Source organism: Dicentrarchus labrax, unplaced genomic scaffold (assembly GCF_905237075.1).
Source record: "Dicentrarchus labrax unplaced genomic scaffold, dlabrax2021, whole genome shotgun sequence".
NCBI lineage: Eukaryota > Metazoa > Chordata > Actinopteri > Moronidae > Dicentrarchus > Dicentrarchus labrax.
Genome location: NW_026136706.1, coordinates 28,807,343 through 28,828,647, shown reverse-complemented (window position 1 = coordinate 28,828,647; position 21,305 = coordinate 28,807,343). Strand labels below are relative to the sequence as shown.

The 21,305-nt window shown below is 42.1% G+C and overlaps 1 protein-coding gene across 2 annotated transcripts; it reads right to left on the bottom strand.

Annotated features, from left to right (window-relative positions):
- Positions 1-213: 213 nt before the first annotated feature.
- On the bottom strand, positions 214-20,037 carry ccdc80 (coiled-coil domain containing 80). Of its 2 annotated transcripts, none has more exons than XM_051403224.1 (10): positions 18,498-20,037; positions 18,107-18,304; positions 16,334-16,848; positions 15,519-15,866; positions 14,485-14,641; positions 9,878-10,014; positions 6,390-6,541; positions 5,247-5,350; positions 1,965-2,048; positions 214-1,113 (listed from the first exon to the last, which is right to left on the bottom strand). In XM_051403224.1, the coding sequence occupies exons 1-10, from the start codon at positions 19,168-19,170 to the stop codon at positions 791-793; spliced, it is 2,691 nt and encodes an 896-aa protein (XP_051259184.1). In that variant the 5' UTR covers positions 19,171-20,037; the 3' UTR covers positions 214-790. The 2 variants fall into 2 exon arrangements, with proteins under 2 accessions (XP_051259184.1, XP_051259185.1); XM_051403225.1 differs by having other exon boundaries at positions 16,334-16,845; positions 18,498-20,036.
- Positions 20,038-21,305: the final 1,268 nt, after the last annotated feature.

The following is a 21,305-nucleotide window of genomic DNA, read 5'->3' as shown; positions in this document are numbered from 1 at the left end:
TACTGAAATACAACGCACACTAATTAACATAGGGTTGTCTTCATTATTAAACAGTCAGTAAAATGTACAGTCAAGCAGTTTCCCCTCATCATCTTATTAGACCACTAGGAGGAGATGTAGCTCAACAGATCCTTGCAATGCACAAGTGTAGAGTGAAACTCTGCAGGTGAGTGTTTATGCAATGTGCGCAGGGAGCAATTCAAAGACCATTACTGGTAGTAAACAAATGTTTATTTGTCATATAGCACAACAGAGTATAAATAAGAACATTGTGTAGCAACAGAAACTTTACAATAGAGAAATAATATGACAGCTTCTTTTCATAACTGCACCTCAAATGCGACAGATGTCCAATAAATACATATATGTCTTATTTTAGCCCGTTATCTACAAAATAAAGGTCTGTGCTGATAACACAAATATGTCAGTTTGACCTGGAAGGCAAGTGAAGGAGACCGATAATATAATAACGTTCAAAAACACTCTTTGTTTGAAGTCGGTAATAACAAATCCATAAAACTAAGTACAGATCCCTGAACCTCCGTCTACACATCACACACTGACTAACCGGCTCTGATTAAAGCCCCTTGCAAATTACCATTACTGTGCTATGTATATCAAAGAACTGGATAGGTGAAAGCAACAGGTTTTGAGGCTTTCACTAAGTGCTACAAAACATTCGAGGACCTCACTCCATCTGAGCCAACTGCCCGCTGGAGGATGGGTAAGAAAGATTAAAAAAGGTTATGGGTGAAAGGCATAAGCACCAGCTACAAGGCAGATGGACAAGTTAATAACCATAGCCCTGGTGGTAGCCGTCCTGGTAGCCGTGTTCGTATCCATGCTGATGGTAGCCGTAGCCACCGTACTCGTCCTCGGGGCAGCGCATACCCAACGACTGCTGGATGGCCATCTCCTGTCTGCGTAGCTGCATAGAGTCTACCAGGTCATAGATGATAGCCATGGACCACATGGGGGAAGGGTACCAGGACTTGACGTTGCCGTCCTTGCCTACCAGCAGCATGGAGAAGTATTCTGGGCTGATCTGGAAGTAGTTCCTCATGTCCTTCACCAGGGTGGCCGACAGCCCTTCGCGCTCCACGGTGGCGCTCCCTGGATGGAGGAGAGACTCAGATTAGGAATGAAGTATTTCAGACAGATATTTATTTTTATTTTTTTTACAGCGGAGAGATGTTTTCCCTTGAAGGCTTGTTTGACATTTACTGTTCTCCACACGCTGAGCTCAAAATGTCAGAAGCAGAAACCTGAAGAAACCCTGACTCCCATTTCTTCCCAGATAAGTTAATGCCTGGTTTGCGAGAATGAAAGAGATAATTCATACTTTGATTCTGAAGGTTTGTGTCCACAGGATCACTTATTTGGGGTCTAGACTACTTTATCAGAGGTGCCTCTGTTGCCAGAGTGCGACTTCTGAATACTTTTGTATGAGAAATAAAGGAATCTTTTTCCGTCATAATATGTCTTAAAATCCTAAAAATCAGTATTGGTTCCATGTCGGTTTGGTTTTATAGTTATTACAGCATGATCGATACAAAAGTTTCCCTAAAAACCCATTTTAAGAGACTGAAAAATGCAACTTTACAAGTGATGTTAACTTAATTATTCCAATCAATTGTTAAGATCTCTATAAGACCCCTCCTTATGCAAAACACTTTTTTTTTCATAAGCATGAAGGACAGCTGTTTTGAAATGAAAACTGAACTGGATGTCAGTTTGTGGTTATTCAGTAAATAGAGGTACTATGTACATAAATAGAGGTGCCGTGTGTACTCTGTGTGTGTGTGTACTCTGTGTGTGTGTGTGTGTGTGTGTGTGTGGTGTGTGTGTGTGTGTGTGTGTGTGTGTGTGTGTGTGTGTGTGTGTGTGTGTGTGTGTGTTAGTGTTTGCTACAGACATGCCTGACCCACGGTCCCATTCATTATTTTATATGAGAAAGTTCTTACCATTTATAGGATAGAGCTCCAAGACTCCGCCCATATCCGGTGGCTCTGTGCCGACCAACTTCAGAATGGCAATGTGCCTCAGACCTGCGTCACCGTGACAACGACAACCACAGTGAGAACACACATCAGAGAGAGGCAAATACCTTACAGTAAAAGTCAGACTTTAAACGTCGAGCCTGTAATAGGCTGACCAAATGTTTTTTATCCCTTGCTCCTTCTGCTTATCCAAGCTGATTTCACTGTGGTTGTTTATTATTGGAACCATCCTGAGCACTGGTTTCTAGGTAAGGGGAGGAGAACGTGGTGGTCCAGAGAGTCCTGCCAAAAAGCTGTTTCCTCTGAAGCGAGAAAGCCCACATTAAACACAGGAGAACGCAGGCTTTACTTGGTGAGAGCGAAGTGCTGAATACCAGGATCAAACCTCTCAGGCCTTCAGCCCAGTCAGCAGGACGGGCCTTTGTCTGGGGCAGGGAGGGAGGGAACAGCCCCTGGGTGCCAACCCAGCCAAGAGCAACACACAAGGGGAAAAAAGTTCTCGCAGACCCAGGTCTGGGCCTGCTGATAAGCAAGACAAGCTTTCTTCTGCAGTCTCTGGATTCACTCATATGGAGTAACAGTGCACTGATGTCACCAATGGCTTTCTAATGAGGCAGATTTTATGAGAGAGGCTACAAATAATTTTAAAGGTTAATAAATCATTTGTAAGACTTTATAGATCAGTAACAAACAATTAATAAGAAGGTTGTAAAAATAGCTTTAGCGGGTAGGTCAGTGGTTCCCAAACTTTTTCCTCACTGAGTAACTGACGACCCCTGCTTCGGGACATATTTAATGGAAATTATCCTATTTCGACCGATGATGAACGATTTTTTAGCCATTAGTTACAATGAGCTGATTTATTCGTATTCAGAGTGACAGCAGTAGAATAAGTTGGAATTCTTAAAATGTTCAACATATAAACAAATTTTTAGTACCCTAAGCTTAAAATCGAGTTAAAATCTAATTGAATGTGCGGCCGTTCCTTCTTAAACTGTCCTCATAAGAATCAAACGGCAGATAGTGCAAGTCAAAGTCATTTATTATATTTGACTAATACATCTATTTTACTGACTATCTTATGACAAAGTGCTCTCATAAGAGCTGGGGAGAACTGTCAGAAGAATTTTGAATTCATATAAACAGGACTGGAACATGAGGTTCAAGTAAGTCCAGATGACAGCATTTATTTAGTTTTGCAGAGAAGTGGAGTTCACCGCTGGCTATTTAAAGTTTACATTTATCTTAAATAAATCTGTCAGACACGGCAGGTTGTTGAGATTAGCGCAGTTTAGATAAATGTCTCTTTTTGAGATGTACAGTAATAACATTTAAGTAACTGTGGAAAAGTTGACTAACTGGCAGGAAAGGGAGGAAAAGAGCCTGTTAGCTTCAGACAGAGCAGAACTGCCCTCTGCCAGCTCTGTCATCTGGGATCCCTCTGCACATCCCTCTGTGCACACATGCACAAACACACACAGTCAGTTGCAACTGCTCAAAGTATGCATCTACAATTGAGTATGTGTATTGAAATATGATTCAAGCAAGCTGAACTTCCACTCTACCAATATGGATGAACACAAAGAGGATTCAACCTACAGTCACTCCATCACACATTTTACATTTTCTCTTCCAGGTAGGTCTTTCCAAGGAAGTTTCTTTTTTGTTTGTTTGTTTGTTTGTTCCCGGCTGCTGCAGCAGGAAATTGTTTGGGGCACAGAAAGAGTAGTCAGCCTGAGCGGTGCCCTTCTTACTGAGTACACACAGAGAGGACGCAAAACAGTGGCAGAAAATCCTCACAGCACTCGAACTAAGAGGAAAACAGAAAGCACTATAAAGGTAGTTTAAAGCACGAGTTCACTCAACTCACACCAAAACGTAAACGTGTTTCTTAGCTCCAGTGGTATCTAGCCAAGTAGTTCTTGTTTGCAATATTATTTGTAGCATATAAGAGCAATCACTTCATCTTAGAGAGGCTATATATGCTGCTTTGGTCCCAGCTATGTTGTGTAGTCCAGTAAAGAACGTCCTCAATAAATGTAGGGGTCCAAGCCTGAATGGGTGCTGGAAACCCTACTGGAATCATTCAGATTTTGTTATTTTTCATCTGTTTGTAAAAGTGGTACTGCAGCCTACATCCTAAGAGCTATGGAAATGAAATTGACAGAGAAGGTACAGGCAAGTGTTCGTACCTCAGACACAAAAAATGACACATGTCCATCAGCAGGTAGCGCTGTAATTAAGTTAAATGCATTTTGGACTTTAACTCTCACATTAAATATGTGCTAAATATGTGAAACTCACCTTTTTTAGTCCGATCTGCATGAAAGTTTTGCACGTCGAATGATTGAACCTTCATAAACAAAAGTTGTATAAGGAATCTTGATAGTCCAAAGTTCCAAGCCTGGTGCAACCCTGGCACCCTTTAATGCCTGCTTGTGGGTCCAGCATGTGATTTACTTTAATTATTGCATGCAATTTCAGTAAAGATATTTCATTTGAATAGACAAATGAATTAACAACAACAACAAAAAAAATAGGGAAATTAGAAAGAAAAGTGCTTTGCATCTGCCTCATCGGTCTACTGGTCTTTCAAAATTACTTAAGTCGACTCACCAACTAGTATCTGCATGTGGGTTCGCCCATAGTGATAAACCCACAGAGAATTATCACCCAATTCTGCAGTTCCCTTCAGCTCTATGGAGCTTTATAGCATATTTGAAGGCATTGTTTTGGTTTTTCAGCCCCCAACTTTATTGTTTTGCTCTGATAATTGTAGCAGGCTGCTGTTTTCTCTAGCTCAAAAAACCCACTGCAAGCTACCTGCTCGGCACAAAACGGCAGATGGACACACTTAACCACCAGCTGGTGGAACAATTAGCAGCTAATGAGAGAGATATTTCCCTCAGGAGTTATGAGTAAATATGAGTAAAAACAATTTGCTAGATGAAATTAAAAGGTGGTGATTTGGGCATTTTAATGCTTTTATTCTGTAGTTTAAAGTAGAGAGATGTCAGGAAATGAGGGAATTACATGGAAAAACATTACAGTTAAGGTTATTGGTTCACAGCTTGTTTCCGCAGCCCCAAGTGGCCAAAAAATCAGTTATTGCAGTTTGAGTGTAGTGTCATGTCTCACCGGTGAACTCAATAGCTCTGCAAATAACATTTGGGTGAACTATCACCCAAACTATCCTGACCTAACGGTGGAGTTCACCGACCTTTCACAGGTCACTTTTTGACTCACCAAGGTTGCAGGCCTGGCTGGTCAGGCCATAAAGCTGCTGCTGATAGGCCCACTCTTCATCGTTGGGGGCTGAGATGATGAACAGGCGGCGTCTCCAACGGAACCTACAATCACAGAAAATTTTAGCCTGGATTTAAGTAGCACTTTGCTGCAGCAGTGAAAGCTTTGTTCTAAGACAAGTGCTTGTACAGTAACATATTCCCATACTATTACTGCCAGAGGGTAACAACCCCAAATTATGGTCAAAAATCTGCCAGATCGCAGCCTCAATCAGGAGCAGGAATTCAGGTCTCCATAGTAACAAAAGACAGCCTGTCCGGTTTAGACATCTCGGAAGAATATGTGATTGCAGTGATTCAGCCTTGAGGTACGGCAGAGGTTTATGCTATTTTTAATATCCGTGGAGCACACACAAACAGGCTGGCGCAAATTGCCAAAAGCTGCTTATAAATCGTGGTGCAGCTGATTATTGAGCAAAGCAACAGATGTTTGATGGACGTGGAAACAGCCTGATGGGACCACCCAATAATTCTGACTACCACCTCCCCGGCAAAACACTTCAATAAGACAATCTCAATATCTCAAGGAGCAGGGTCATCAAACTTTTTCTTTTGTTATTATTTTGATGTGAGAGACCCTTCAGTGGCAGAAATTACATATTGTACGTTTAATGCTACATCAACGTTGAGACCAGCAGTTCTCAACCTGGGGTCTGGGTCATGGAGCAGGATCCAGGAGGACTCCAAAAAACTACAGCTTATCAAATACAGGTAAATGTATCAGTTTCTGGGTTCTTGACATCAAAAAGGTTGAGAACCCCTGTCTTAGACAATGTGTGCTTCCAACTGTATGGCAACAGTTTATTGTAATCATCAAACACCAATGCTCCCGTACACAAAGCCAAGAGTTTTGTGTGGAAGAGCCCTGATCTCCACCCCATTCAACATCTTTGGGAAGAACTAGAACTGCAAGCCAGGCCTTATCACCCAACATCAGTGGTCAGCCTGACTAATGCTCTTGTGGTTGGACAGGAGCAAAGCCATGTTCCAAAACCTTGTGGGAAGCCATCGCAGAAGAGCAGGCTGTTGTAGCAGGATGTTAATACCCATGTAGTGTATTTAAAGCTTCTGGAAACAACTTTACCTGGAGAGGAAGTTCTCCAACGATCTGGGCTTATCCTCTTTCTTACAAACAACCCTGTCTCTCTTCTGCTGCTCCATCTCTCGGATGCGGGAGGAGAAGGTGTCGATGTAGTCGAACACCGCCTTCATTGCGATAGGAACCTCATAGGATTGCTGGGAAAAAGAACATCAACAAGAACCAGTCATTCAACCAGTCAGTGGAGCCACAGGATAAATACATCAATATGTCTGTGGAAACAACGCAGAGGATATCAAAATGAAATTCTATTGCTTAAAACAATGCTGAAGCTGTTTCCCATGAAGTGATAAAGTGAAGTTTTGGAACATGTTAGTAGATGGGGTATGGCCTTTGCCACATCACACGCATTCTTCATAACTTCTGGGAAGAAGCACAAGGCGTAACATAACACAGTATTCCGTTTAATTTACAAAATGCTAGGCATTCTCAGCATGAATATCTAACACATGCAAGAAAATGTAACCCAGCCACACAAATCTTCCATGATGGACAATATGCCAAGGCATCAGGTAAATAATGAATTTTTAGTTTTGTGGTTATTATTTGCAGTGCCTTTGATGAAACATGCTATTATGCAACAGTTTCAGATAAAGTGAAGTTTTCTAGCAGGAGCCGAAACAGCCAATCTAAATGGACCTTTTCCAGTTCAGTCTCGATTGGTTGATTATGAGCAAGCAGAGTTGAGCACACGAGTGGAGACGTTGAGAGAGGAAGAGGGATAATGTGAGCTCTGAGCAAGAGTTTGTTAGAGGGCATATGTGTAAAACGGGGTTATGATTGCACATTAATATGGATATTAGCAAACATGCAAATACATTTATTGAACAGAATAGATTTTTGTTTGCTCAAACACAATTATTTTTTTCTTGCATATATTCTTTCTTCAAAATATAATTAATATTAAAGTCTCCCATTGCTCACTCAGCAATGAGGCACAAATATAACAATGTAACCGGGGCACTCCACATGGACAAATCTTTTTGAATGACAGTTTTTAGTATCCAAGATGTACCTCAGCTTGTTGATCAAGTGCGCACTACTCGTGAAAGACATGAAACCCCCAACTTTTCCCACTCATACTGCCTACTGCTGTTATTGTAAGGTAGTGCTCACGCTGCCTGCAACGGTCGTGCAGTTGCTCAAAACATAGGAAGCGGGAAAACCAGTGAACGGCCGGGAATCAATGTCTCAAACAAGGACTTCAATGAGTGACTCGAGTGGAGTCCAGACCTCAGTCCAGAGCCTGGCAGCTACTGCACACTCAGTTGTTCTCTCACTCAATCTCTGAACCGTCCTCTGGAACTGGGGGTGGGATGTATGCTACTTGCCCAAGAAGAATGCCAAACAGATCTGTAACACTGTGTGTATGGCTTATATATCCAACCTACATACAAGTATCAATCAGTGCATTAAAAATAATATTTTATCTTTATTAATGTAAACTTATACACAAATCCTGCAATCAGTTACTGATGAAGGCCCCTACATAGTTGGCGCTCTTAGTGTTATTCAAACAGTTCAGTTTACACTCGCCAGAAAATAGAGGAAAAATTGAGTGACTACTAGGCTACCTAGCATAATAGGGAGTAAAGGGAAAAGTAGAAAATTGTACACTTCTTACAGCTTGCATTCTAGCTTGCGCATATTGTAGGGAAGAACCACCGCAGTAATTGTGATTTGTTTACTTCCAGTACTTGCCTGAAATTTGAGTATACATGATGACTCATGAGTGTCACAGAGAAACTGAATCCATATTTTGCAAAAAGTACAAAAATGGTTCACAGCATTGGTCAACATGAAGGAACCTGATTCTGTGAAAAGAAAGAGTCGGCCCATCACTAACTCTCACACCTTCCGCAAAATACGCTGAATGTGCTGCACTGCTCGCTCTCGCTCTTTCACACCTCTCTCCTCCGCTCTGCTCTCGTTGCCACTCTCTGTCTCATGCCCACACCCACATCCTTGTATGCTCACAGACTCCCCTGTCTCTGCCTCTGTCAGCAGAGAGGTGAACACTGGCCTCTTTGATGAATCTGTCCAAAAACAGCCTGGTGATTTACCTTGGCATACACACACACACACACACACACACACACACACACACACACACACACACACACACACACACACACACACACAGTTCACATGTTATGTGAATTAAAACAGTGTTTTAGTGAAGGAGGTGTCAGTACAAGGACAAGTCAGTCCACCTTCAAAGAGGAAGACAGGGTGAAAGTGTTGGGCAGATGGGTGGTGATCATGTAAACAGAGGGTGGAAACCAACAGCAGTGCCACGAATAAAGCAGAAAAACAGTTCATTTAAGGTAATCAACCAGCACACCATGAGAAAGAGGTCGGTATTTTAACTGTAGAGGGAATCAAAGTCATGTTCAGATTGTGAAGATATCATGGCATGCTTAAAGGAATCTCAAGTAAAAAAGTCTTGTTTCTGGGAAATTAGTCTTCTTTTTTGTCTAAAGAATATATATCTAACAGCTAATATTGAGCTCTATTGAAGCAGTAACCAGTAATATCCCAGCAGAGGAACAAGATTATTTTACTTATTTTAAGAGAAAGACCAGTTGCACAACTTCTCAGTTTAAGAGAAAGTGGTCCCAGTGTTGGAAATGAAGCAGCTGTTTAGTTTTTCATTGTTTGAATAAGAACGATAAAAATAAGAATGATTCTGAAATTGTGACTTATTGTAAGATTATATTTTCTAATTATTAATCTTAGATTAAGGTACAAATTATTTAATTCAGCTCAATAAAGTCGCCAAAATACTTATTTTAAGAATCTTAAAATTCTTAAATAATTGAGTTTTCAAGCACAACTTATTTTTAGGCCCATTACAGTCTTTCAGTGGCTACATTTTTCTGCTGGTTTTAATAATTCTAGCCAAGCAACATTGCCTTTTTTTTTTGTGCTTAATACTAGAAACTGATTATATTTAGGAATATATATATAAAATGATTAAAACATCCAGCCTATCCCACAAGCTGAACAACAAACCAAAACACTGACAGTTCAACTATATGAAAACATACTCTTGTTTTTAAATAATTTTTTGGTGGCTCTTATTGCCTTTTTATTGGATAGGACAGTTGGAGATGGACAGGAAACGGGGGAGAGAGAGAGAGAGAGAGAGAGAGAGGAGATGACACACAGCAAATGGCCACAGGTTGGATTCGAACCCACGGCCACTGCAGCGAGGACTAGGCATGGGGGGATGCCAGCTCCACCAGGTGAGCTATCGCCCCGGAAAATTATAACCTAGTAATATCTGCTTTTATGTACTCAGTGGTGTTAAATAACATCCAATTTAAAAGCAGTTTAAATGAACATATCTGGAACATGATTGGTGGTGATGATGAAGGTACCTGAGTTCGTCTGACAGGAGTGTAGGGGTACGATTTAGAGGATCCAATCCCCTAACTATGAGACATGGAAATAGAGAGCAGAGAGATTACCTTGACTCTCATGTCAGTGTCGGTGAGGACCATGTAGAAGTCATCATATGTCATGCTGAACTCCTTCCTCAGCTCTGTAATCAGATCCTGGTTCACCAGGTCCTCCTGACGGAGACCCTTCATAGGCTTGTCATTTTCTGAAGGAAAAACACAACAGTAGTAAGCTAGTGTGAGACAGTTTATATTCTCTAATTCACACGATTTGATTGTGAAGGTTTATGAATTAAAAAATGTTTCTGGTAGACAAAAGGCTTGTGCAATGCAGCATATCAAATAAAATCTGTGAAACCTAAACAGGAAAACACACAAACTATAATAACTTCTGACATCTCAGCTTTGCCTTCGATATTTTGCTCTGAAGAGATGTTAGTGAAAAATGTTGTAAGATATTTTATTGTTTTATTTGTCACATATGACAAATAAAAGCCCTTACAGAAATTAACACAGTGTTAGTTCAGGCAGGCCACAAAGTAAAGCTCAGCTCTCAATTCCAGCTATATCAGCTGATCACAGCTAATGTAAACAGACATCAGCTGACGGCTCAGCTGATACCTCCTAAGCTTCCTATTGGAAACCATACACAGTCAGCGGACAGCTCAGCTGATTCCCTCAAGCATCCAATTGGAAAATATCATTTATGGCGCCTTATTTAAGCTGCTTTAGCCTGCCTATCTCTGCTGCTTCCTCTGCAACCCACCTCCACCCCAGCTCCTCCTTTTAAGTTCTATCTAATTAATCAATGTCATTTTTTGATTTCCATTGATGCTCGCTCTGTTCTGTACCCTGGGGGGTCTCTGCTGCCGCTCTCCTTGTCTTAAACTTTTCCATGTATGCACATGAAAGGGCAGGGAGGTGTGCTCTCCCTGCCTTAAGGTTTTAGCACGTAAGCACGTGGAAGGACAAGGAGGTCCCAGAACAGAGCCATACCGCCAAATGTAAAATTCTGCTTTGAAAAATAAGTCATTTTGACAAAAGTGGTCCTGACTGAATTGTGAAAAAGCACAATTGTGATGATTTCCCATTGAATAAACCATAATAACAGAATGTGAGTGCTCGGCTCACACTGCGTCTTCCAGAGTAAAATGTGTTTTCCATTGCTAAGCTCAAAACAATGTTCCTTTGAAATGTGTGTCTGACATGACAGCGAGGCAGACTCTGCAGTGAGAATGGAAACATGCAGAGTGAATCAGGGACAAAGTTGACAAAGAGCAGCTTTTATTCACTCAGATCAGAAATGTACTGTAGCTGGTGAAAGCAGAAGCCTTTAATCACCACTCCCTCCATGCACATGTGCCACAGCACACACACAGACCACAGAACAGTGTTTTTTGGTGGTTGGTTCGCCCACTCTGTGCTGTGTAATGTGTATGAGCAATCAAATGAGGAAAACCCCAGGACATTCTGAAGACTGTTCACAGAAATATACAACAAAGAAATATCTTCTATGTACAACACATGCAGCTTAAAACACTATGAGGTCACCCTAAACTGAGGGAATGGCAACACTGAAAGAACCTGTTGTTTGTATACAGTACATGCACACACACACACACACACACACACACACACACACACACACACACACACACACACACACACACACACAGACCCTCTGGCCGCTAAGTGGAACAAAAGTGTAACCGAGTCTTACCACGGGTGGGGGCAAGTGACGTCACCTTTGCACTTTTCCCAGCATTCCATCTGGATAAAACCTTGTTGTCATGCGGTGTGAGAGGCTCGTAAACTTTTACAAAGTGGGTTTGCATGTCCGGACGTTAACACGCACTAACCCGAGCCTCGGGTTTGAGACAGCTGTAAAATGTCTCAAAATGTGAGGGGCTGCCGAGGAGTGACACAGCATGTCTCATAAAAGCAGTAGTGGTTTTGTTGCTTTTGAACAAGCAGTGAGCAGTTTGATAAAAGGGAGGTTTTCAAAAGCTGTCATAACTGCATTGAGTGTGTGTGTATGTGTTGAAATAACTATAACTTAACTGTTCCAATAGGATATACAAGGAAGGTGTATGATGTATTCTGGCAGTGGTTCCCCCTCTTCCCCATATACATGTGATACAGACCCCTGTAATATAAAGGTCCAGGATCGATTGTCAGAAATGGAATATAATAGCCATAGGTATGTCTTCATTAGTGTATTATTACTTAAAAATAAGAATCGTTGCATTTTTGTTACCTTAGAATGAGACATTTTTATCTACAGAGGAAGCAGATTCCACCATGTTGAACCGCCATGTTTCTGCCAGAGCTGTGTATTGGCAAAAATATGGCGATACGATAAATATCATGATACAGTGGTTCTGATTCAATTTACTGTGGTACATTGCAATACTGTAAGATCCACAGCCCTCAGTTTATGTTTACAACACCGCTATCTGGCAGTTGGTGGATAAACAGATACGATACAATATCACAAAACAAAATATTGCGATAATCAAGTGTATCATTATTTTCCACAGTAGCCCAGAACAGACTGACCAAACACTGGCTCATGAGTTCTGTAATCATTGTATCTTCTCGTAACCTTGCGAGGCAGCTGAAATCCATCTTGACAGGTTTCAATCTATGTGGTTCGGACCAATCAGCATCCTTTGAGAAACAACTGGGAGCTACAGCATGAGCTACAGGCGTGGTTTAATGCTGGGAAAAGTGACTGTTTGCTTGAAAGCAACAATGGCAGCTGCTAAAGAGGTGAGCATAGATGCTGCTAGCATCAGTTCTATTAGAACCGGAAACAAAAAACAGCACTGAAGGCTTTCCTTAGTGGAAGAGATGTTTTCTCTCTTCTCCCGACTGACTTCAGTAAGAGTTTGACTACGACTATGTGTTGTTCGTTGATCTGATTGGTTGACGTTTGCCTCTGATAGACAGTGATAAACAGATGGTTGATCCAATCACCTCATCCATCAATAATGGCTCTGTCAGGTCATGCTTCTCCTACATGCTTGTACAGTTGATTGCGATCTAAATCCTACACACTGGTCATTTAACTGCTGCACTCTCACTCTGCTGCAGACTCATATACTTCTGTCTCTTCACTGAAAAGTCTAACATTTCAAATATAATATAATCATATAAAAGTTCTGTCACTGAAAGAGTAAACACCACAGGGTTACATGCACATTAATGTCAGAGCACAGGAGCCAGCTCAGTCTAGTATCACCTGCACAAAGGAGTTCACAATGCTGTGGCTTTGGCAGAGTCGGTGTGCATTCAGAATTTTATACTTGGAGCAGAGATCGCTGCTGAAAGCATCTACTCTGGCATCATGCAAAGAAGGTAAGACAAGGACAGGACAGCAGACGTGGCAGCAGACAGGCCTCCCTCTTAGTAGGGAGAACAATTCCCCTGAACTTACTGTAGCTTCAATAGCTATAGCAGTTAGCATAGTCAGGTGGTGAAAGTGTGAAAAAAATGTTCAAGTCACTGACTACTACTGAGACTTACTAAATAACAAATGGAGAGAATATAGTTAAAAATCCAGTGTTTGGGTCACTTTTATTGATTTAATTAATGACATTATTGTGAAACAGGGTGTTACAAACTGCAGGAGTATTCGCCCTCCTCGCCACAAGAGACAACAGGTGGCTCAACTTGTGAGTACTTCCCCACATTATAAATAGAGGGCTGGACTTGACTTGCCTTCCTTTGTCTACAAACATTTCACCTGCATGATGTGTAGATGATGTAGATGTTTGCCATGTGTCTTTTGATCTACCTTCAATGTATGTATTATTTACATATTTTTATGATGTATAAGAGACAGGAAGGTTACATTTGTTAAATAATATTATGTTGATTTATGTCAGTCTAATCTTTATTTGAGAGATTTATGATGCATAAATGTGTAAATGTTTAACACAACTTAAAGACTGGATTAATGATTTGTTTGGAATTATTGTCATTTGTTCTTTCTTTGTTTAGAACCATGGCAATCATCATGGCAATCATCATCCTAAAGAAACAATTAATTGGTTAATAAATGGATGACTAATGGAAATACTTGTTTCGTGGTGGTCTGTGGCTCCAGTAGAACCTTATATCCACAACACAGGGCGTATCCCTTCCATCAAATTACTAAATTTATACTGGATATTTTACCGTGTTGGATGAGATAATACCTGACACTGTTTATTGTAATATGTCCTAACATATTGGTTCATCTCCACAACTTCAAAAGACTCGCCCAAAGCCCTCACACAACAGCAACAATACCAAGTTTTGGTGCTACAGTGTCACATTGGCTTTTGCGGCAAAGGCATGCCTATCAAAAAAATAAAAGTTTGGAGGATTTAATTTGGTCAAACTGTTAGCAATTATAGGCTAATTGTATTTATGTAGTGCTGTAGTACTCATGTCTGGTCTCGGAATCAAGATACTTTTTGGAGTTTTACTATAATATTTATGAATGTGGAAAACATCCACTGAGACAGAGTAGTTAACCTGATTCCCTCACAGTCCAGTGAAGGATGCATTTGGCCAACCAGATGGAAGGGTTGGATGGGTCAATGCTGACGTCTGAGACAACTGCCGATCATCTGTTGCGATGATAGAAGTGAAACTTTGTGCTAGCGCTGCAGGTGGCAGCTACTTACCTAGCTGGTAATGGTCAATCTTCATGGTGGAGTTGGTCAGGGAGCCAAAGATGGTGATGATGGAGACTTTCCTGATGGCCATTTCACACACAGACTCCAGGTACTCATCTCTCTGCTGAACATACATACTGTTCTCCTCACTGGGGGACGTAATCAGCTGGAGGGAGCGAGGGAGGGAGGGAGGGAGGGAGGGAGAGAAGAGAGTCATGCAATGAACACACACAGAGGTGATGTTTACATTAACCTGCAGGCGGAGGATGGGCCATATTTTCCCAGCCTGCCCACAGCACTGCTGTGATAAGAATCTATACTGGCTGCAAAACAGAGACACACAGTCTGTTAGCACACAGCCTGTTGGGTAGCTGCAGGAGTTTATGTCTATATTACATTCCACTCCAGTATATAAAGCATTATGAGCTTATATGATTTTCTGGTCAAGTCATTTCAAGTGTTGTGTACCAGTTTATTGACCGATACAAATGAATCAAAAATAGATTCCTTATCCAGATGTTGAGACTTTTTGGATTTCACAACTTCCCTGTACTCTGTTTTGGAAAACAAACTTTCAACAATCATTGGAGTTGCAATATACTGTTAATCACCACCTCCTGCTCCACATTTCCCACTCCTCAGTGATGCAGGGTGGTGCTACATCCAGTTTGGCTGAAAAGCAACTGCCAGCCAGTCAAAAGTGGAAGTCAAGACAAAATAGTTTAGTCATGACTGTGATATTTCTGTTGGATTACTGCTTTAATTGGCTAGTCTGCTTGTCTGGCTTCCTGTCTCTTATTGTGAAAACAAGACAATGGGTAAAATGGTGAATATTTTTATGTTAACCACATGTAATTTATTGGTGGAGACTCCTGTAGGTGAACTACTATTAAAGTTCCAAGCAATACTGAAAAAACATTTCTTATAGAAACATTTTGTGGTCTCAATTTTCCTCTAATTTTCCCTCTGGTCGAAACCTCAAACAGGAGATTTGAGAGAGGTAGCGAACCTCTTACGAACTGTGAGTTATGTCATGCCCTCACCAGCAGCCGTCTCCTGTTCTCAAAGTAGTCCAGGAAGGAGGTCAGGGATCCCTTCGGAGGGGGCGTTGGCCTTTTAGTGGGCTTGGGGTACTCCTCTTTCTCAGGGTACTTTGAGAGCTTCTTTCCATTTTTCTTTCCCCCGATCTTCCCCTCTTTCCCGACCTTGCCTCCTCTCCTGTCGGCTTTCTTGGTGGCCTTGTCGTTCTTTTTCTTCTTCTTGTCAAGCTTATCATGCTTGCCCTTGACCTTCTTGGTGGGACTAATGACAGTGAAGGTTTCAGTCTCCTCTGGATCACTGACTGTTGGCTTGCTGGGTTCATACTTGTCCTCATACTCATTAGTCAGCACCTGCACGGATAAATATATGTTGTTTATTGATTCTTTCCACCACATTTTTATGTGAATGAATACCTTTACATTACTGTTAGATTTTTTTTCAAGACCCACTTTTTCATAAACCTTTCATGGGAAAACAAATCTCCTTGTACACACAAAAAGTGAGGTAATGGTAGTTAGTTTGGCAGTTAACATTAGCTAGAGTCAAGAAAGATCTAAAAATATAAAGATTTTCCAATTTGTTGTTTTTGTTGAGGCGTGGTGGATTCTTGCAAATGCCATTAGGAGCACTAAGAGGAGTGTGTTTAACCATAATTTCACCTGTTTAAATTATATTAAGGCTTAAAGTTAAAGCTGTCTACTGTAGGTGCCTTTAAGCCTTTAAGTATGGTTTTAGTACTGAAGTTTTCCTCAAGTTAAGCAGCCTATATACAGAATGAACCCTAGGCACTTTTAGCAAATCAAATATTTTGTATCACCTTCTCTCCCCCATTCTTCTTCCTGGTGGGTTTGACCCTGGAGGGTTTATGTGTGGCAGGTACCAGCTTGCGGCTGTGTGGATCTCTGTTGTCCTTGTCAGTGCGGTTATCTCCAGCTGGGGTGGTTTTAGCCGGGTACCTCTCCCTCTCTCTTCGGTTGTAGTAAGGGTCAGCAGTGGTTCTGGGGGCTGGGAGCCACGGGGCTGTGCTGTGGGCTCTGGTTGGTCTCTGGGTAGTGGTAGTGGTGGTGGTGGTGGGTCGTTTTGTGGTGGTTCTTCTGGTGGTGGTAGTGGTGGGTTTGGTGGTGGTTGTGGCTTTAGTTGTGGTTGTTGTGGCTCTGGTTGTAGTGGTGGTGGTGGGGTGTGTTGTAGTTGTGGTGGTGGTGGTTGTTGTTGTGGTTGGCCGTGTAGTTGTTGTGGTGGTGGTTGTTGCAGCTGTTGTTGTTGTTGTTGTTGTTGTTGTTGTGGGCTTTCTTGGGATCTTCTTGCCTGGTTTTCTTTCTACTGGTGTATCTACTGGTCCACACACACAGAAAGACATGGACAAGACAAGATAGATAAATAGATAAAAAGTTGTCTTCAAACACTTTCCTATTTTGTGAGAAAGTACCTAGAGGCAGTAGATTGCTACAACAATATTACATTAGACCAACAAAGTTGACCTAAATTGTTTAGTCATAATACGTTCTAGTGCGAAAATGTCTTGACACTTTTCAAGTATTTCCAGATGACCTGCTTCAAGGTGCTGTCCGTTATTTTCAGTCCACACTGACATTCTGCTGCCTGCCGTTGAGGACGGCCTCTTTGTGGAGTTCTCTCTCCTGATTGGATAAAGTGGGAACAGGATACCAGGAAGTGTATTCTCTGTTTACTGCAGGAAGGAGGGACTGGGAGACTATGTTACTGACCGTAACAGAATGTAAAACTAATTAACACATATTTTAACAAAAAAATATACATATTATATTGCAGTGCTTTTAATTAGTGTATACTTTTGTAAGGATCATGGTTTAAAACTAAATTCCATAAAAACATATTCTCCTCTAGTTATATCTAGCCATGCAGATCGCTTTTTGAGAAAAAAATGTCCACAGCAACCTTTGATTCCAAGAACAATGTCCCCTTAACTCTGGATAATCCACAAAAAAACTGTTTTCACTGAAACTATTTTCTTCTGATGAAATAGCCTCTATGAAAACAGATAATGTTGAATAACCAGAAAACACTTTATTATTAATTATTATTAACTAATTTTTTTTTTTTTAATGTGAATGTTCATTAGTGTGAGAACCACAAATAAAAGTATATTCACTGCCATTGTGTGGGAGTGCAGGTTTTACAGACATGCTTCTAAACATCAAATGAAACCAAAATGGGCGAGGCTTATCTGCATACCACTAGAGTGGGAGAAAATATGTTTTAATCTTTGTTAAAACTGCCCATTTACATGGATATAGTAAGATATATTAAGATGCCTTCCAATCATGTATTAAGGCATACATACAAATAGTCTGTTTGGAACAATAATGTGTGTCTGATATGTTTTTTCCACAAAGAAAGTCTAATTTCCACATTAAAACCCTTGAAAAATCATCTCCTCCTTCTGCCTCATTAAACCTTCCAGAATCTCTGAATATACAAATGTTGTTGATTTCTAAAGTTTTGCTGCTGGACACAAGATGTCTCCTACTTCACTCCATTCTCAGTGGTGTGACTGGTGACTTTCCCTCCCTGTGATAATTGTGAAAATGTATAAAATTCCCAACATAATCACCTGTGAGAGTGCCCTCCTCCACTTGGCCCTCCACACCTGCTCCTTTACACTTCTGGACGAAACCTTTCTGTCTGAGCTTCTCCAGCTTCCTCATGGGCGACTGGTCAATCACCTCATACACGGCCTCCAGCCTCACAGGGTAGGGGTACCTCTCCTCCACCTGCAGGGTCTTCTTCAGCAGCACCATCCCAAATTTACCTGCAGGTCACCACATCACTGATGTTTTCACCCAGATGGGAAGTGTGAGGTGTGTGCTACTCCTATATGAGCTCAGGTTGGTCTCCACAGCAAACATTCAGACATGGTTCTTGTTGAATTACAAAGTAATTTCCCCAAATACAAATTAAAACATGCACAAACTATAGTCCCAGTGCCGTCACCTCCCCCTTACCTTTCTCCAGTTTGAGGAAGCTCATGAGTCTGGGTATGAGTGCCGTGTCCAGCGGCTCCTCCATCACCTTCCCCTCGGTGGTGATCCTCCTCACCTTGCCCCCCATCTCTCCCTCCTGGTGAAACATGACAATCTGGTGCACGTGTCGCTCGGCGAGCTCGCAGTACACATCTGGTTTCAGGAGAGACATCATCAGTCTGTAGTAGCCGTCAGAATCATGAGGCGCTGAGATCACCAGGACGCGGTTCTTCCCTGCGAAACTGGCCAGCAGATTTGGTGACCCAGCGTTGCTGGGCATTCGGATGACCCTGGCTCTGGCTCCTGGGGCGCCCTCATCTTGCAGCATCTCCGGCTGACGGGGCAAGCCAATCTGTCCGACCGCCCCTCTCCTTGGCGCTAGACCCCGACGTTCTGCTCGCTTGCCGGACGCTGGAACATCCTCGTCCGCCTGCACATCTCCCTCCTTCCTGGAGCCGTGCACCGAGATTGCCGCAGCAAACCCGGGGCGCACACGCTTGACGAGGCGCTCTTTGTCCGTTGCGCCCAACTGCGCACGTCCCTGTCTTGTGCGTCTGTTCAGCTGCACCCGCTTGAGGTGAGTGTGTTTGTCGGCTTCACCTGTCCAGGTTAGCAGATATATCAGAGCTAAACTGAGCACAAACGCCCTCCGCATTCTGGCGAGATGTCAGATAAAGTAGGCTAAACACTCACTGAGGGGAAGATACTGATCCAGTGGTGGAGCCGCGATCCTGCCGCGTCTTTAGCGCATTTGAGGTTGTTAATCAATTAATTCCAGATGAAGACATGCAGCGTGCAGGCTCGGCACACAACAGTCAGCCAGAGATCTGTTTCAGAGCATGCCCTCTGCCGAGGAGGTACACTTCACTGTCTGCTCTTTATTTGTCAGACAAAGAGAATTTCTGTGCGTAAACGGTTACATCCACAACTTCATCACAGCAACACTTCCGTTTTTAAGTATAATCCCAGGAGATCAGACCCTCTCTGTTATACAGACATCCAAAACTGTGAGATAAATCCTCAGCCACTAGTGAAAGTATTTCGGCGAAAAGTCTTCTCCAAAGTATGCTCACTCTTAGGTTTACATCCTAATAACTGAACCTACAAACACATAATCCCTGGGCATTATTTATTTCCAGCAAACTGAGAGGGGATCTTGTGGGCGCAGGACGCAGGAATCTCCGAGAAAATGCAAAGAAACCTGAGTCTGTACAGGAAAATGCGGCTGTCCTTCTTCCCAGGTCCTCCTTGGCAAAACGGAGCTTTGGAGGCTTTCCCAGAAATGTCCACACAAACCTCAGCCTCCGGATTCTAGGCGACCCAATGGCAGAAGGACCTGCCCCGGGACTCGCGGTTGCCAGTTCAGTCTGCAACACCCGTTTCACTAGACAACATTTGCACCAAAGTTTCAGTCCCCCGCGCTGGGGTGGGTTTAGGTTTCACTGAAGCACAACACATGAGGTAGCTGACTAAATATCTGAGAAAAGTTGGACACGTTGCCCCCCTGCTGGACAGGATTACCGGGAAGAGAAATAATCAGACTCAGTGTCAAGTTCCTCCTTTAAAGCCAACAGAGAAACGCCCCCAAATCCCATCTCTTCCTTGTCCAGCATTATTTTCTCCAAGTGGGCCGTTTTTTTTCCCATCCACCTCCAGAAGGCTGCTCCTTGTCCAGAAACAGATGATTTAGAAGGAAACACAGTGCTGGTGTATATATAACTGAGAGTCTGACCATCCATGTACTGTCCTCAGTGTTTACAGTGAGGAAAAGCAACAATGAATGTTGTCTTTGCATGTTTATTGCCAAAATAATATAATTGCAGTGACCCTCTTTGCTCTTTTATGGTAGCTCTTTCAGCCCAAATCAGACTCTTTCCATTTGCTCAAAGAAAGTTTCCCAGTTTAGCTTGTAATTAAGGCCTAAGTAAAGAAAAGTAAACCACTAGGTCTGAGCCACATCCACTCTCACTGCAAAGGAAAAACACTATATAGCATGTGCCATCGCCACAGCAAGCTGTATGGCTACTAGTTTATTTAAAAAAGAATACATTCACCACCTATCTCTACCGGCACTAAATATATGTAATACAATAACCATGTATACATATATATATACCTTATATTTTATATTTTATCACCTGTCTCAAATGTTCTCACAGTGTGCTGCAAGTGGCATTTGTCAGAAAATGCAAAACTGGATTTTAAAGCTTCTAGGAATAATACACCTTCCTGGCCAGACGTTCAGTAAAGTGATTCTAAAATTAATGCTAAAACAATTAAAAGTCTCCCAGAGTTCTGTGAACCAGCTTTATCAGTAGTGGACTCTGTTAGCACTCTAAAGGGCACTTTATCATGTTTCATCCGCTGGAAGGGCACCAAAGAGGGCACTCAATCACATTTTCTCCACTTGAAAGGCACCTACAGTAAGAGGGCACTATCATGTTTTATCTACCATAGGGCATCTGAGAGGGCACTTGAGAGCAATCGCCCTACCCCAGAGTCCACCAGCTCCATCCCCTTCCAGTCTACCTCAGCCTAAATACCTTACATCACAAACTGATCACCACTTGACCACAACAAGAGGATGCCGGCTGATTATTTACACTATCACACTGGGAGTTGACACAGCGACAGGCTACTGGATTGTGTCAAGACAAAAAATGATCAGAGTCACATGCAGCGTCCACAGACAGTGAATGAATAGATATCTTTTGGATAATAAGAGCAGCATAAGGGCCTCTAGCATCCTGTGTTCCTTCCGATGTCAGCAGATATTAACAGCTGCAGGAC